The sequence below is a fragment of the Urocampus carinirostris genome, chromosome 12 (genome assembly GCF_059441175.1).
Source record: "Urocampus carinirostris isolate Australia breed hairy pipefish chromosome 12, RoL_Ucar_1.0, whole genome shotgun sequence".
In the NCBI taxonomy this organism is placed as follows: Eukaryota; Metazoa; Chordata; class Actinopteri; order Syngnathiformes; family Syngnathidae; genus Urocampus; species Urocampus carinirostris.
In genome coordinates, this window is record NC_142360.1 from 32876202 (window position 1) to 32894358 (window position 18157).

Sequence of the window (18157 nt, forward strand, 5' to 3'; positions counted from 1 at the left end):
GTTCCAAAGACTTAGAAATGAAATGAAAAATGAAATGATCTGCATTTATACAGCGCTTTTCAAGTCAATGACTTCCCAAAGCGCTTTACAATGTGCTCCACATTTCCCAATAGCGGCCTTGCAGCCATGTAAGACGCTAACCTACTTATTGGGGGTATTAGGGGTTCAATGTCTTACCCAAGGACACTTCGACATGTTACACGGACGAGCCGGGATTCGAACTGGGATCCCTTGATCCCAAGACGAGCGCTCTACCTCCTGAGCTATTGCCCCCGAAATCAACAACTTTTATGAACAGTTGACAAAAAAGAAGACAAAAATGGGAATGGGTAAAAGCCGAAGCTTATCTCATTCCCATCCCCTTCTCGGTCTAAACACTTTCACATAACCAGATTATTTTAACAAGGTATTATGGGTAATAAGGCAGTGTGAAAAACGTCCTTCTCGTTTGGTATACAGGAGTAGAACAATGTGTTACTGTCAAGTTAGAACTATGGTTTGAAACTAATGGTTTTCCCTAAATGATGGGGTTTTAGTTGAGTTTTCATGACAAAGTAGGATATAAATTAACATTGTGATGGTTTTCCAAGTGCAAGTCCATATTGATCAAGTGTTAATTTAAAGACAGAACTATTCTATTTTTTTTCTCAAGGATAAGCTTTTGATAAGGTTTTTAAGTAAAAATAATGTATCAATTCAGGTGTTAGTATTTTTAAGTGAAAGATTCTGGTGATAAATCGCTAATTCAAGGGGATGCGAGCAGTGTTCCCTCTAAACTGCGCGCGTGCGCAATTGCGCACTGCTCGCACATTCTCAGCGCACAAGAAAATCTAGCCAGCGCACAAAAATCAGGGATCAAAATTACTAACTAAGAAGCGACTTAAGTCAAAGTTACAGTGCAAAAAGCTAAAAATACACGGGTTCCCCTGACGTTGTGTCCTTAATGCGGTATTTTGAAGTCAATGTCGAACGAAGTTGAAAAGTAAAGTTAGTAGAGTTTGTCGAGAACCGGCTACTTTAGCTCGGCTCACTAAAAGGAACCAGCTCTTTCGGGTCCTAAACGGCTCTTCAGGTTGTTTTTGCTTCTTTAATCCCAACATGACCAAATATTATGTAAAACTATGCATAAAATGACTTAAAAGAAAGGGGAATACAACAAAAAAGAAAAAAAATCCAAAATGAAAAAGTAGTGAAAAGCTGGGAAAAAGAGAAACAAAAGGAAGAGAAAAAAATAAGAAAAAAAATGGAAAAAAGCCAGAAAAAAAGAAAATAATGAAATGTAGGAAAAAAAGTAAATGGAGAACAAAAAGAAAAAAGTAACAGCTCGGAAAAAATAAATACAATGAGACTTTTTCAAAGGAATTTAAAAAAAGTTGAAAAAAACCACGGAGAAAAGAAGAAAAAGTTTGTGTTGCATTCAAATAATTTCCAATTGTATCAAGTAAATCTTGTTGCCAACATTGTACTTCCACTAAAAAATGTGACTAAGTACAGTTCTGTATCTTGCAACCGACTAAATAAGCCCCCAAAAATGTTAATATTATGTGACAAAATATATCAGGAAAAAAAAAGAAATGGATATCTTGTAAAAGAATTGTAAGAACAAACGACGTTTGTAGGCCGTACATCCTTTGCAATAGTACATGAGTCAATTCATTCAAAAGAGAAGAATAATTTTGCATTGCCGGAATCTCAGCAAAATGTCAAGTTTTGGACATGTTTGATAATTAATTATCTTGCCACACTTGGGATTATGGTTGCTCACTGTTGTTTCAAGCGTTGCTCACCGACTTTGTGTGAATGCTCAGACCCGTGGAAAATTAGAGGGAACATTGGATGCGAGACAACATCTTTATTTTACAGCCACTACATCCTCTCCACGTCATGGAGGACCCAGAGCAGGACGAGCAGTTATTATGGTGCGCCAGGAATGGAGATTTGGACGCCATTCGGAAGCTCCTCGCGTCCAAGGTGAGCGGAGAGAGCACATTGGACATCAACTGCAAAGGTTCGTCTGCAACACCTAATCATTGTTAAGCTATCTTGTCCTTGAAATTGCCAACTAAAACAGCAGCACCTTGTGAAAGGCTGCAGCATGCTTCAAATAAAAATCAGCGTCTTAAATTGAAATTCATGCCATCGTCAGACACGGTTTGTTTTTTTTGTTTCTGTTGCAGGAAAGAGTAAATCCAACCGTGGTTGGACGCCTCTTCATTTGGCTTCGTATTTTGGACACACAGACGTGGTGGATGAATTATTGAAGGTTTGTCGTGAACACACTGTATTTTCTGGACTATAAGGCGCACCTAAAATCCTGAAATTGGCAAGAAATTTTAAAAGGCATCTTATAATTCTAGGGCAGCACGGCGGCGCAGTGGTTAGCGCTTGTGCGGCACAGTTCATGTCATGGGAACCTGTCGTGGGTTCAAATCCAGCTCCAGACTTCCTGTGCGGAGTTTGTATGTTCTCCCCGTGCTTGCGTGGGTTTCCTCCGGGCACTCCGGTTTCCTCCCACATTCCAAAAACATGCATTTCAGGTGGATTGGCCGGTCCAAATTGTCCCTAGGTGTGAATGAGCGAATGAGTTGTCTGTCCCTGTGTGCCCTGCAATTGGCTGGCAACCAGTTCAGGGTGTCCCCTGCCCATTGCCCGGAGATGGCTGGGATGGGCTCCAGCCTCCCCGCGACCCTAATGAGGATAAGCGGTACGGATGATGAGATGAGATGAGATCTTATAATTCTTATATTCTTATATAGAATAGAATAGATAGAATAGAATATACCTTTATTGTCATTGTTACAAAATGGGTTAACATATTGTGACAACGAAATTGGCATGACACTCCAGTTTTACACATTCACAGTGAGGTATGAGCCAGAAGATAAAGGAACAGAGAAGATAAGGTTATAAAACAAGGGGGATAAGGCTATAGTTATAATTTACATGGTATTTACACAAGAAATGTCAGCATGTGGGATGTTACATACAGTTGTTATCGTGATACCGTTGGTATCATAAGGGTTGTGCAATATTGCATTTGGTGCATAAAAATAGTCAGCATATACATTAGTGCAAACATAGTCATCATAGTGCAGAAAAAAGAAATGGTCAGACATTGTGCAAGGTGAGCAGTAAACATAGTATATACAGCAAAATACGGTGAATACAATTGGAAAGGCATAACGTATTGATGTGATTGTTTTGCTACGCAAGGTTTTAGGGTTTACGACCGTATTTGTACAACGATTGTTCAATCAAATAAAATCGCTGGCCATAATTGCAATGTATTGTATACTACGGGAATCGAACCCAGTTGCCAATGGTGAGAACGCCACAACTTAACCACTTCACCACCAATAATAACATATGAAAAGGCATTCGATTTTCAAGTCAAGTCACATTTATGTGTATAGCGCTTAAAAATGTCTCAAAGAAGCGCACAGGGCTCTATTACACCGTCCCCTGATCTTAAACTAACACGCGGGCAAGGAAAAACTCAAAACATCAACATGAGGAAAATTTAAAAAAACATGAAAATAGACCTCACAAGAGGATGACCAGGCTGCAATGGATTTAGCATTGGGTAACAATACACAAAACAAGTGAACATCAATAAGAGAAACACAGGTAATATGTTAAAACTGTCCAGAAAATGCATGGCAGCAACATTTTAACTCATTATTACACTATTTTTACTTACAGTGCCAGAAACGAATGCTAGAGAATCGAGAAAATAAACCTTTTCGTCCTGAGAGATATAAATAAAGCCTAACTCATCATCAGATACACCAATTTCTGTCCCTCTATGTGCTTTTTTTTATGTCTGTTTGTTTATATCTTTTTTTTCACGTTATGAATGAATGAAAACTTTATTCGAACACCAAAATAAAAAACAGAACAAAAACAATAACTCAACAACAAAATAACGTTACATAATATGTTCGAAAGGGGTGGTAAGAAATAAATGCTTATATTACCTTCTTCCTTCTTTCAGGAAGACTTTCTATTTTCTCCATTCTCAAACATTCGTTTTTGGCAACATGAGTAAAAATAGTGCGATGATGAGATAAAATGGAATGCCTTTTCATACGTCATCTGTACCACTAGTGGTCTAGTGGTTACGTTTTGGTTTTCTCGGCGCTGCGACTTGGGTCCGATTTATTTTATGAATGATTAGTCATTGCACTAAAATAATTGTATAAAATGTGCAACGGCCAGGGTTGGGTAGGGTTACTTTAACTGGATTACTTTCATTTACTTTTGGATTACTCCAATACCAAAAATGCAATAAAAGACAAAAGAAACTAAATATGAATAAAATTATTACTCGCAACACGTGGTAAGCTTTCTCTCCTGGCTTTGATTTTTTTGATCTCCGGCAAAACTAACATAAAATGCCACAGAAACAAAATGAAAATAAATCCAAACAGCTGTTCAACATCATTTTTGCCGTTCCATGTAATCCGTTACTCCCCAAGCCTGCACAAAATTTAGTAATTTTATTCATATTTAGTTTCTTTTGTCTTTTGTTAGCATATTTAGTATTGTAGTAATCCAAAAGTAATTGAAAGTAATCAAGTTACAGTAACCCTACCCAACCCTGGCAATGGCTTTACAATAATGAACACGATAGCTCTTACTGTGGTTTGAATTTCCTGTGCCCTATAGTTCAGTGCGCCTTATATATGAAAAATATGACAGAACATTGTTTTTTTGGGTGTGAGACTTGTCAACCGGTGCGCATTTTATTGCGGAAAATGCAGTTGTTCCAAAAACCAAGCAAGTAAAAAGTTTGAATATGTTAAAACAGGCAGGGGCGGATGTCAACCTTACCAACAACGTCGGAGACACCCCTCTTCACAAGGCCGCCTTCACAGGGCGAAAGGTACTTGAATGCAGTGTTCCCTCTAAGATGTGCGCGTGCGCAATTGCGCACTGCTCGCACATTCTCAACGCACAAGAAAATCTAGCCAGCGCACAAAAATCAGGGCTCAAAATTACTAATTTAGAAGCGACTCAAGTCAAAGTTACAGTGCATGAAGGTAAAAATACACGGGTTCCCCTGACGTTGGGTCCTAAATGCGGTATTTTGAAGTCGAGTCGAAGAACGAAGTTGAGTAAAGTTAGTAGAGTTTGTCCGGGAACCGGCTTCTTCGGCTCGGCTCACTAAAAGGACCCGGCTCTTTCATGTCCTATACGGCTCTTTGGGTTGTTTTTGCTTCTTTAATCCCAACATGACCAAATATTATGTAAAATTATGCACAAAATGACTTAAAGGAAGGGGGGAATAGAGCAAAAAAGAAAAACAATACCAAAATGAAAAAGTAGTGAAAAGCTGAGAAAAAAAAGAAACAAAAGGAAGAGAAGAAAAGAAGGAAACATTTAGAAAAAAAGCCAGTAAAAAAGGAAGGAAAGAAATGTAGGAAAAAAGTAAATAGAGAACAAAAAGAAAAAAGTAACAGCTCAGAAAAAATAAACACAATGAGATTTTTTTAAAGGAATTTTTTTTAAAAGTAGGAAAAAAAAAACACAAAAAAGAAGAAAAAGTTTGTGTTGCATTCAAATAATTTCCAATTATATCAAGTGAATCTCGTTGCCAACTTTGTACTTCCACTAAAAAATGTGATTAAGTACAGTTCTGTATCTTACTACCGACTAAATAAACCCCAAAAAATGTTAATATTATGCGATACAATATATCAGGAAATAAAAAGAAATTGATATCTTGTGAAAGAATTGTAAGAACAAACGTCGTTTGTAGGCCGTACAACCTTTGCAATAGTACATGAGTCGATCATTCAAAAGAGAAAAATCATTTTGCATTGCCGGAAACTCAGCAAAAAGTCAAATTTTGGACATGTTTGATAATTGATTATCTTGCCACACTTGGGATTATGGTTGCTCACTGTTGTTTCAAGCGCTGCTCACCGACTTTGTGTGAACGCTCAGACCCGAGGAAAATTACAGGGAACATTGATTGAATGCATCGCTTGCTTCGACTCCATCCATGCTTATAACCGAATTTTCAGGAGGTTGTCATGCTTCTGCTCCGTTACAATGCCAGCGCCACCATCATTAACGGAACGGCACAGGTTCCTAAGGACGTAACCCAAAACGCAGAGATCAGGCACATGTTGGCTGGTGAGACCGAAGGCACACAAATGCACGTATCCACGATTGTGTTGGGGGAAATATGTTTGCTATTTGTATTTCTGCAGCGGTTGAGAGGACAGAAGAGAGAAAACAGGAATGGAAACTCCTTGAAGCAGCACGGGAAGGCGACCTCTCTACTTTGAGTCAGCTGGTCAGTGTTTTACGCTCTTTTGATGAGTTGCAGTTTTTTTTAAAAAAGGCGCAATTCTAATCATCGCTAATATCATGGACCAGTGAAGCTTTTCGAGGGTTTTTATCTAGGTCAAGTGAAGTCATGTTTATTTGTATAGCCCTTAATAACAAGAAGTTTCTAGGGTATTGTACTACAGTTTTGGACGCATAAACCTTGTTAGGGTTTCAAACTGGGGTTTTGAGCTTGGGTTTTAGCGCAATATTGGAGTTTTAAAGTGTTCCTAGGGATTCCAGCTATGGTTTCAAGCTAGCATTTCAGGTTCACATTAAAGGTATGAAGAATCTGTCAGAAGGACCAGAACAGAACAGGAAACCCCAGAGCGCTCGTTACAGTTCTTTATTTAGGCAAGCGTACAGGGCTAGCAGGAGACGCGATGGCTGTCGGACGTCAGCAGCGGACCCGGGAAGGTAGCTTCGGAACACGTAGCCAAATGGAGTGCGGAAGTCTAGCAGGTCAAGTTTACCGGGACTGGAGAGAAGATCGTAGCGTGGGACGGAAGCAGGTCGGATCGGAGGCAGGCAGAATCAGGTAAACAGATCAAGACAGAACAGGTAATCAGGAGAGTCATACAGGGTACAAACGTAATCCTCAGACGAAGAGGTCTGGGCGTAGCGTGCTTTAGGGCTATACAAATAAAGATGACTTGACTTGACTTGACTTAAGAAGGGAAAATTAGCCAATCAGAGGGCGTCCACGTGATTGCTCCAGGTGACTCGAGTTAGCAATCACGAAAGAATCCCTTTGGTTCCCAGCTAGGGTTTTAGTTATAGAGTTTTAGTCACCCCTTAGGGAAGACCTGGGCACTCCGGTCCTCGAGGGCTGCTTGTCCTGCTTGATAACTTGTATCAACTGGGTTGAAGAAGAGAAAACCTCCAAAATCACCTAAGACATGCCCAGGCCTGCCTAAGGGTTTTGAAGCGTTCAAAGGGTTTTCAGAAAGGGTTTTGAGCCCATAACGGGGTTTTAAAGTGTTTTAAGGCTTTCAAACTTGGGTTGGACCTGGGGTTTTGGAACCTTATTAGGCTTAGGATTTCAAAGCATTCCTAACATTTCCAAGTTGAGTTTCAAACTATAGTATTTTACCCATGTTAAGATTTTAAAGTGTTCTTAGTGTCTCCAGCTATATTTTCAAACTCACATTAGGGTTTTAAAGCATTTTTAGGGTTTCAAACTAGGTTTTGAACTTCTGTTACTGACTCATGACAGGGTTTTAAAGCGTTTGTAGGGTTTCCAACTGTATTTCCGCTTCATATTAGGGTTTTCAAAGCATTGCCAGAGTCTCCAGCGAGGGTTTGTAAATACTAACTAACCAATGGGATTCTAATGTAGACGTTCAAGGTAGTGGTTAATGTTACAGTCTAACCATAGAGACATTTTTGTGATTAAGGGCTATATAAATAAATGTGACTTGACTTGACTTGAACCACATAATATTTTCCCTTCTACCATCTGCCTTTCTAAGGCATAGTTTACTCAAGATCCAAGCGATCACGGCGCCCTTCCTCACAGGCTATTAAACACCTCGGGGAGCCGGCAGAAGAATCTGCGTTTGCTCATTCTCTTTTATTGAACTTTTATTTAACTTGTGTGCAGCTGAGCAGCAAGAAGCCGCCCAACGTAGAATGCACAGACGTGCTGGGCAACACTCCGCTGCACTGCGCTGCCTATCGGGGCCAAAAACGTTGCGCAGCCAAGCTGCTGAGGGCTGGAGCCGGAACTTATGTGAAGAACAAGAACGGTGAGGGCTGCACCGGACGGGATGAATTTTTATGTTGGTGTTGTTGGATCGAGCAAGGAAAACCAGATAGGACAGGGATGTTGTATTTTTGGAAATCCTTCGATGGGACCCCGTCACGCCGCCAGGCACACAGTCTTAATTATTGTTATTTGAACAGCAAATTGCTCCGGCACTCTGACATTTAGCTGACACACCTTCAATTAAGACGTGTCAGACCTGTCAAGATCCCTTTTCGTCTTTTAGTGCATTTAAAGCTTATTGCACACAAAAAACATTCAGTGACCGGTTGTTTTTTTATTTTTGACTCAGAAGTGGGAAAAGTGTTGGATACCGAGAAAAATAAATCACATTTACAGAAAATATTAGCGATGTTCCATCCATTTTTTTTAAGACTTATACCAGCTTTGGTACTTTAGTGTAATCAGTAGCAGTGATCCCAAGTAACGAAACAGTCGTTTTTTTACATCCATCCATCTACCCTCTGATTCATTAAACCATACACCCCTCTGTTCACCCATCCATTTAAATATTTAAATATCCATCCATTGAGGATCCATCTATTTAGCAACCCATCTATCGGGCCATCAATCCATCCATCCATTCACACACGTATTGATTAAACTATCAATGAATCCATGTATCCATACAAGGGTTGGGTAGGGTTACTTTAACTGGATTACTCCAATACCAAATATGCTAATAAAAGACAAACGAAACTAGATATGAATAAAATGATGACTCACAACACGTGGTAAGCTTTCTCTCCTGGATTTGATCTCCGGCAAAACTAACATAAAATGCTACAGAAACAAAATGAAAATAAATCCAAACAGCTTGCCAACATAATTTTTGCCGTTCCATGTATTCCGCTACTCCCCAAGCCTGCGCAAAATTTAGTCATTTTATTCATATTTAGTTTCTTTTGTCTTTTATTAGCATATTTGGTATTGGAGTAATCCAAAAGTAATTGAAAGTAATCAAGTTAAAGTAACCCTACCCAACCATGATCCATACACTATCCATTCATCCATCTGTCAATGAATCAATCCTCCATACATCCATTCATCATCCATCCATCCATGAATTTATCATCCATCCATTCTTCCATCCATCCATTTATCCATTAACCCATCTGTCCATCCATCTACTGACTCATGCATTCATCCGTTGATCCATGCACCCAGCCATGCATTCATTCATTTATCAATCGATCCATGCATGTATCCATCAATCCATCCATCCATCCATCCATCCATCCATCCATCCATCCATCCATCTATCAATTGGTTAATCATCCACCCATCATTTGGTTAATTATCCACTCATCCCCCTATCATCAATGCATAAATCCACCCATCTATCTATCATCCATGCACCAATCAATCGATCCATTAGTACATCCATAGTATTTTTTTTACTCTTTTGTGTTTTTGCTCTTTTTCAATATAATAATTCCATTCATGGGCAGCACGGTGGCGCAGTGGTTAGCGCATGTGCGGCACAGTTCATGTCTTGGGAACCTCCTGCGTGGGTTCAAATCCAGCTCCAGACTTCCTGTGCGGAGTTTGTATGTTCTCCCCGTGCTTGCGTGGGTTTCCTCCGGGCACTCCGGTTTCCTCCCACATTCCAAAAACATGCATTTCAGGTGAATTGGCCGGTCCAAATTGTCCCTAGGTGTGAGTGAGCGAGTGAGTTGTCTGTCCCCGTGTGCCCTGCGATTGGCTGGCAACCAGTTCAGGGTGTCCCCTGCCCACTGCCCGATGTTTGCTGGGATGGGCTCCAGCACCCCCGCGACCCTACTGAGGATAAGCGGTGTAGCTGATGAGATGAGATGAGATAATTCCATTCATACAAAAAAATGAAAAAGGACACAAATTGCGATAACTATTTTAGGATTGTACCGACCATATATATGTTGTAGTTAATCATTGATTACTGTATAAACAGTATATTCCACACCCACCTGATAGATGAAAATACACAGAAAAGAGGCAGTATAAAACAACTATATTAAAAAAGAGAAGAAGGGAGAAAAAATGCATTCAAAAGCAATAACGCAGTGGCACTCACAGAGTTCTTTTCTTTTCCATCTGATTAAATGCTTGATACTCGGTGATTAGCGCCGCGACTCAAGAAGGGATGATTGCATGAGAGGCCTAACAGTGCTAATTAGCCTCGATGCGCTTGAGTTTTTTATCCCGTTTATGTCGATGACGGTCTAATGTTGCCGTCAGATTGGACTGTGTTGAGCTGTTTAAGGATTCATAGTTTGTACTTCACCCCTCCGAAAAAAGAAAATGTTTTCAGTCAAGGAAAGTTTACGGTTTCCAATGAGATTTTTAAACATCATTTGACGTGTTCCCCTCAGGTCAAACTGTGTTGGATTTGGCCAGCGACGCAGCCATGAGGCAGTTGCTGGAGGGCAACGCACGCCGAGTGAGTGTGGAATCCCAAGCTCAAAAATTAGCCAACTGTTCTGCTTTTTTATGTGGTCTTTCTTTGTTTTTTTTGCAGGGCATGAGACGCCATGCCAAGAAATTTGAGGGGCTCCTATGGAAGGTACAGTCTACAACAGCCTTTTTGTTAAATACCCTAGCTATTAATAATTTTCATTCATGGAGAAAGACTGTGCATCACTACACAATAGCAAAACCAGGGTGAGTGTTTGAGGGTACGGTTTCAAACGATTAAATTATTTGATTATTTATGAATAAAGGTGGCATAGACACGATCAATTTCTTTGGAGGGACCTAGCATTATTTGTAGTGCCTCCTAGTGGTACGAAAACTTTTATTCAGTAAAAACAAAAACGGTGATTTGAATCTCATCTCATCTCATTAGCTGCACCTCTTATCCTCAGTAGGGTCGCGGGGGTGCTGGAGTCCATCCCAGCAAGCAGTGGGCAGGGGACACCCTGAACTGGTTGCCAGCGAATCGCAGGGCACACAGGGAAAGACGACTCGCTCATTCACACCTAGGGACAATTTGGACCGGCCAATTCACCTGAAATGCATGTTTTTGGAATGTGGGAGGAAACCGGAGTGCCCGGAGGAAACCCACGCAAGCACGGGGACAACATACAAACTCCGCACAGGGAGTCTGGAGCTGGATTTGAACCCACGCAGGAGGTTCCCATGACATGAACTGTGCCGCACATGCGCTAACCACTGCGCCGCCGTGCGGTGATTTGAATACTAGGCAAAAAATACCTTAACTATCATACCAATATTAATATTTATTAAAAAAAATCAGTTCCATACATTTGTTTTTCCTTTTACAAAGTGGTATCCCTAACTAAGGTCCCCGCCATGTTTGCCTGACAACTGCTACCCTTTGCTCTGTAGCACTTTTTTCATTCTCACTAGACAATACAGTGCCATCTAGTGGTCAAATATTACACACTTCGACTTTCAATTATTAAAATGTACTATTTAGATAAGGGACCCTGGTTATTATTATAAAATAGGGTTTCAAGTCTGGATGATTTTTTTAGGAAAAAATCGGTGTTTTAAATCTAGATTTTAAGATGGCAGTGGGTTTAGGTTTCAATTAAGGCAATTTGTTAGAAGATTTGTTAGAAATAAACTTTCAGAGTAAGGTATAAAACAGGTTTGTTATTTTAAGAATGCACTATAGTAGGATTTTACTCAAGGTAAAAGCTAGATTAAAGGTCAGGAACCTATGGCCCGCGAGCCATATGTGGATCTCTTTATGAGTACATATGGCTCAGAGGTAAGATAGAAATTATGGAATTTCTCATTTTACCATTATATTTGGAGCAGATTGCCACACAGTGCAAACCCGAGATAATAATGTGTCCTTGAGGTGTTCGGTCCAGTATATATAGAACACATTAGCCAAGGTGTCACACCAACAGACACAGTTTTGGCGGTATATCTCTAAATAATACTTTATATGGAACCTCAATGAACAAACCATGTTCATTGTTGAGTTACTTTGTAAAGAAAAGCCACTGAATAAACTTTAACCCAGAACAAACTTTTTACCCAGAAGCTCTAGCAAAGCACCTAGAGAAGTTCAATTGGTTAAGTGATGGGAATGGGCGGGCCTATAGTCTGCACTGATGGTAAATATGTTTGTATCCTCGTTTGCAGTCATTTGTGACATTTTTACCGAATAACTTTGCTCGTATCTTGTTTTGAAATCATTATTATATGTGCTTCAACACTTTTAAGTTACTGAGGTTGATGAATATTAAGGGTTTAATTTTATGGATATGCGACAAAGGCAGGGCAGCACGGCGGCTCAATGGTTAGCGCGTGTGCGGCACAGTTCTAAGGTCTTGGGAACCTCCTGTGTGGGTTCAAATCCAGCTTCCGGACTTACTGTGCGGAGTTTGTATGTTCTCCCCGTGCCTGCGTGGGTTTCCTCCGGGCACTTCGGTTTCCTCCCACATTCTAAAGACATGCATTTCAGGTGGATTGGCCTGTCCAAATTGTCCCTAGGTGTGAATGAGCGAGCGAGTTGTCTTTCCCTGTGTGCCCTGCGATTGGCTGGCAACCAGTTCAGGGTGTCCCCTGCCCACTGCCCGATAATTGCTGGGATGGGCTCCAGTACCCCCGCGACCCTACTGAGGATAAGCGGTGCAGCTAATGAGATGAGATGAGATGGGACAAAGGCTCTGGCATAATCGTTACTTCATAGATTTGATCAAATCATCTAACAGCACACACTGAAATAAAATGTGCTTTTGTCTGGACAGCGAGTTTGGCTGTTTTGTTGAATTTTGTCTTTAATCATATGACATGGCTCTCTTTTCCCCCCAAAAATCAAAATATTTTTGCTTCTTTGGCTCTTTGAATCAAAAAGGTTCCAGACCTCAGGACTAGATTTTCAAAATTAGGGTCCTACTCTGAGGTTAAACCACTGTGTATTTTTTGACCACTAGATTCTGTATTGGGCCATGTACCCAAAAATGAGTGCTTAAAAACACATGGAAGAACACAAATGGTGACCAAACTGCACCTTTATTCTTGTCGTTTTTTGCCCAGCCTTTTTGCCCGTTTTTTGCCCTTGCATATTTTAAAAACAAAAACAAGAACAACAGCCATACTATTGGCTATGACTAGTCAAACGAATATTGTGCAGGTGTCGAATGGGTTAGCTCACCTCGGCAGAAAGCACAAAGAGCGCTATTTAGAGAAACTGAGGATAGCATTAGCAATGCTAGCTACCAAGCAATATAGCCCCTCTCCTGACAAATTCACACATCTAAACTAATCATCCAGTATGCCAGACTTCAGTCCACACATGCTGTTAGATCATTTTGTAAATGGAGTATCCCCAATCTTTGTACACCGGTGGTGATCTAAAAACACTTAGCAGTTCTTCCTGGTGGTGTGCCAAAAAAGCACTCCCGGCGTAAAATGTCCTCCTTTGCACTAAAATCACTTTGTAACTATTTTGCGGGGCTAACGTAATAGAATAGTAAAGCACGGGGCATTTTCACCTTTTATAGAAATCCTTTTTGAGCATGTGGAAAATATTTATCTTGGCGAAATGACGTTTTGTCATCCGGACCTTTATCTCTCATTTTACCCGTTGGTAAAAAAAAGGTAAGCCACTAACATAGCTAGTTATGCATTAACTATCTATCTATCTATCTATCTACCTTGGTCATATCCCTCAAGAGGGGTGACGGACAGCAAGACAAACACATGCAATAACAAACAAATTAAAAGGGGAAAAAATAGCAAAAAACACACACCATGGCCAACCCAAATGCCCAAACACCCAAACAAGTTAGGCACCCCTTTGCACCAAAGTTGGTCATGCTTTCGTCCCTCCAGATGAGATGAAACGGGACTCAAGAAAGCGGCCATGTCACTCGGATCAGGGTGACACAACACACTCTTTTGTTCAACAGCAGGGCCCGACAGCTTTCACTGGTTTACCCCTGCTGCATCATACAGGTGCCCTGCCCTTCCCTTAGAACGCGCCCAAACATCCCACTATCCTTTTACAACACCTCTCCACTTATTCCTATCACCAACAATTAGCAAACTTCTTATATTGAGTGTATGCCACGTGACTTGTAACTACCTAACATAAACTTCCTCGGAAATACATCAAACATATCTTGTAAAAATGTTGGCTGCATATCCTGTAATACGTGAGGGCTGCCTGTGTTGTGACTCGGCACAACACCGGTCCCTCCATTTGACTGCAGATAAACATTGCCGTCATCTGTCTTCATAAAAAGGCATACAATTCCAAATCCGAAGCTTGCCCACTGCACAGGAATTAATCACTGTGGAAAAATTGGTGGTTATATTCAGTGTTCCCTCTAAACTGCGCGCGTGCGCAATTGCGCACTGCTCGCACATTCTCAGCGTACAAGAAAATCTAGCCAGCGCACAAAAATGAGGGCTCAAAATTACTAATTAAGAAGCGACTTAAGCCAAAGTTACAGTGCATGAAGGTAAAAATACACGGGTTCCCCTGACGTTGTGTGCTAAATGCGGTATTTTGAAGTCAATGTCGAACGAAGTTGAAAAGTAAAGTCAGTAGAGTTTGTCGAGAACCGGCTTCTTCGGCTCGGGTCCTAAACGGCTCTTCAGGTTGTTTTTGCTTCTTTAATCCCAACATGACCAAATATTATGTAAAATTATGCACAAAATCACTTAAAGGAAGGGGGGAATAGAACAAAAAAGAAAAAAATACCAAAATGAAAAAGTAGTGAAAAGCTGAGAAAAAAAGAAACAAAAGGAAGAGAAAAAAAGAAGGAAAAATTTAGAAAAAAGCCAGAAAAGAAAGAAATGTAGGAAAAAAGTAAATAGTGAACAAAAAGAAAAAAGTAACAGTTCGGAAAAAATAAACACAATGAGATTTTTTTAAAGGAATTTAAAAAAAAGTAGAAAAAAAACACGGAAAAAAAAAGAAGAAAAAGTTTGTGTTGCATTCAAATAATTTCCAATGATATCAAGTGAATCTTGTTGCCAACATTGTACTTCCACTAAAAAATGGGCAGTTCTGTATCTTACAACTAAATAAGCCCCCAAAAATGTTAATATTATGTGACAAAATATGTCAGGAAATAAAAAGAATTGGATATCTTGTGAAAGAATTGTAAGAACAAACGACGTTTGTAGGCCGCACAACCTTTGGAATAGTACATGAGTCAATTCATTCAAAAGAGAAAAATAATTTTGCATTGCCGGAAACAAAATGTAACTTGATGTCAAGTTTTGGACATGTTTGATAATTAATTATATTGCCACACTTGGGATTATGGTTGCTCACTGTTGTTTCAAGCGTTGCTCAACGACTTTGTGTGAACGCTCAGACCCGTGGAAAATTAGAGGGAACATTGGTTATATTCTTCTATTGTGGTAATTGGTATTTGTTTCAACCCAACTCCTATTTAACTGCCATTCACTTAATTGCCGCATGCCGTCCGTCATTGCTCTCATTGTTCCAGAGAAGGCAACGTGACATCACGTGAAAAGGGTCAATTGCCAAAAAATTATATAGTAGAAAGTACACTTTCTATACCAGCATAAAATATTTTTTCTGCCTTGTGGTTTGTGTCGAACATTTCAAATAAGGTTTATAAATTTGTTTTTTAAGAATGTGTTAAGAATTCAAAGTGAAATTTCAAGGCAGGGTTGGAGCCAAAGTTTCACACCCGTGTCGAAAGTTTAATTTTCCAGTCGTGCACATATGACACGACACAACCTCAGCAAAACTCCCAGCGAGACTGCAGCTGTGTTCTCCGCATACATTACTAGCATACAGTAGCGCACGCCTCGAACGATACTTGATGTAGCGCACTCTGGCAGCGGGTCAATAGAACATTGATTGCTCCGTTTTACAGGCTTCAATTCGAACATGTAGCTAATTAAAATGTACTCATGACCGGCCCTCTTTTGCGTATAGTCACCCTTTGTTTTCCCCGCTATCCTCCTGTGGCCTCATTTTAGTGGGCCTGTGAAGCGGCTATTGATTAGCATAATGACTCCGTAAACGCAGAGACATCAACGTGTCAATGAAGCGTGATGAAATTACTCGCTGAAGTCGGAAGCGTTTCACTCAAGTTACATGCCATGAGTGATCGTCTTTGAGTGCAAAATCACGCCTGTCCTGATCAATTACACCGAATCGTTGAACTTGCTCGTAAGCTAGATGGCCGTGGTGTCTAAGTCATTGTTTTTCAACCAGTCGGGTTAACACAAGTACGCCACAGAGAATTGCCCGATTTCATCCTTGCAGAAATGCATGCCATTGTTTAGTATCGTTGCTTTATTCCAATCTTCAGCCGAGTAACTGCGACATTCATCCATATCAGTAGGTGGCAGCAGATTCCTTTTTTCCCTTTGATATAGTATATATATATAAAATATAGGGCAGCACGGCGACGCAGTGGTTAGCGCGTGTGCCTCCTGTGTGGGTTCAAATCGAGCTACCGGACTTCATGTGCGGAGTTTGTATGTTCTCCCCGTGCTTGCGTGGGTTTTCTCTGGGCACTCCGGTTTCCTCCCACATTCCAAAGGCATGCATTTCAGGTGGATTGGCCGGTCCAAATTGTCCCTAGGTGTGAATGAGCGAGCGAGTTGGCTGTCCCTGTGTGCCCTGCGATTGGCTGGCAACCAGTTCATGGTGTTCCCTGCCCACTGCCCGATGATTGCTGGGATGGGCTCCAGCACCCCCGCGACCCTACTGAGGATAAGCGGTGCAGCTAATGAGATGAGATGAGATATATACATGTATAATATAGTAGGGTCGCAGGTTCTGCAGGAGCCCATCCAAGCTTTCTTCAGACAGTGGGCACACCTAGGGACAATTTGAACTGGCCAATTAACCTGACATGCATGTTTTTGGAATGTGGGAGGTAACCAGAGTGCCCAGAGGAAACCCACACAAGCATGGGGAGAACATGCAAACTCCATACAGGAAAGTTCGATCTCATGACCTCAGAACTGTGCCGTACACGCGCTAACCACTGCCCCACCATGCTGCCCTATAGTGAAATAAAAATATACCAATACAGTAAAAATTGCTATGTAAATCTTCTACAAGTGGAAAACAACTTAATGAACTTGAAAAAAAACATTTGAAAAAAGTAATAAACATCACATAATTTACACTCAAATGTTTTGCAAAGGACAACATAATAAAATAACTGTAGATTGAATCACACAAAATCGCACCTCAAATTAAATATCTAATTGTAGTGGTTAAATTCATGCTCAAAATATATCGGTATTTGTCACAGTGAGTTTGAATTAAACGTGTATGAAAAATGTGGAACTATAATTTGAAAAACGATTAAAAAAGCCCCAATAGTCAGTTTTTATTTAATGCTCCATTCTGTTCTATTATTTTATTGTTGTTGCAAATTTGTCCTTTTATGGCACAGCATTAAACTCACAATAAAAAATCCCATTTTAAAAATAAATTCCTGATTTAACTAATTTATGTGTCACTACCATCTACTACAATTTAACTTTTGTATAGATTTAAACCTTTAATTATCACATGAATAGTGTTTGTCATAACCAGGATGGGTTTGTTGTAATTTGTATTCCTCATTTGTGCCTTTCAACCCCCGACTGAGAACAATCGCCATATGCAAATGGAACGTCGCTATTGAAAATGGAGAGAGGGCGCTGATTCCTCCCTCATGTTTGGTCTCCTGCAGAGCTCCAGATTTTTGGGCTGGCGTGCCTTCTGGGTGGTCCTCCACGATGGCGTGTTGTCCTGGTACTCCAAACAGTAGGTGCCATCGCCAACCTTCCTCACCTTCTGATTAGAAGCGTGGCCACTTGAGCCCTAAAGTTAGAAAACTCAAAAAGTGAAAAGTACGAGAAAGACAGCTGAGATTTGTTGTATAAAGTACAATACACCCCCAGGATACAGTGTATCTGCCTTAGCACATTTTCCTCACTATACAACATCAACAACAAATTATTTGGTGCGTCTAAAAGCCTTAGGGAAATTCATTTTCACGGTCTATACTGGGGGTATTGTCAGTGTTGTCACAGTAGAGCGTGAGCCAATTGACCGATTTACAGCACCTGGTATTCCCATTCAAGCATTAACCAGGCTCGACC

General features: G+C 40.5%; 1 protein-coding gene across 3 annotated transcripts in view; it reads left to right on the forward strand.

Moving 5' to 3' along the window:
- Positions 1 to 18157, forward strand: part of LOC148355622 (oxysterol-binding protein-related protein 1-like) — an 86494-nt gene that overhangs the window by 5464 nt on the left and 62873 nt on the right. Inside the window, exons 2-10 of one of the 3 annotated variants that reach the window (XM_088349200.1) lie at positions 1864 to 2008; positions 2178 to 2263; positions 4811 to 4885; positions 6030 to 6141; positions 6219 to 6304; positions 7940 to 8084; positions 10453 to 10520; positions 10599 to 10643; positions 17746 to 17819. In XM_088349200.1, coding sequence (XP_088205326.1) covers positions 1885 to 2008; positions 2178 to 2263; positions 4811 to 4885; positions 6030 to 6141; positions 6219 to 6304; positions 7940 to 8084; positions 10453 to 10520; positions 10599 to 10643; positions 17746 to 17819 — 815 coding nt within the window. In that variant the 5' untranslated portion in view covers positions 1864 to 1884. Of the gene's footprint in view, positions 1 to 1863; positions 2009 to 2177; positions 2264 to 4810; positions 4886 to 6029; positions 6142 to 6218; positions 6305 to 7939; positions 8085 to 10452; positions 10521 to 10598; positions 10644 to 17745; positions 17820 to 18157 lie in introns of those variants that run through there. The other 2 variants (XM_088349201.1, XM_088349202.1) reach the window with 2 other exon arrangements.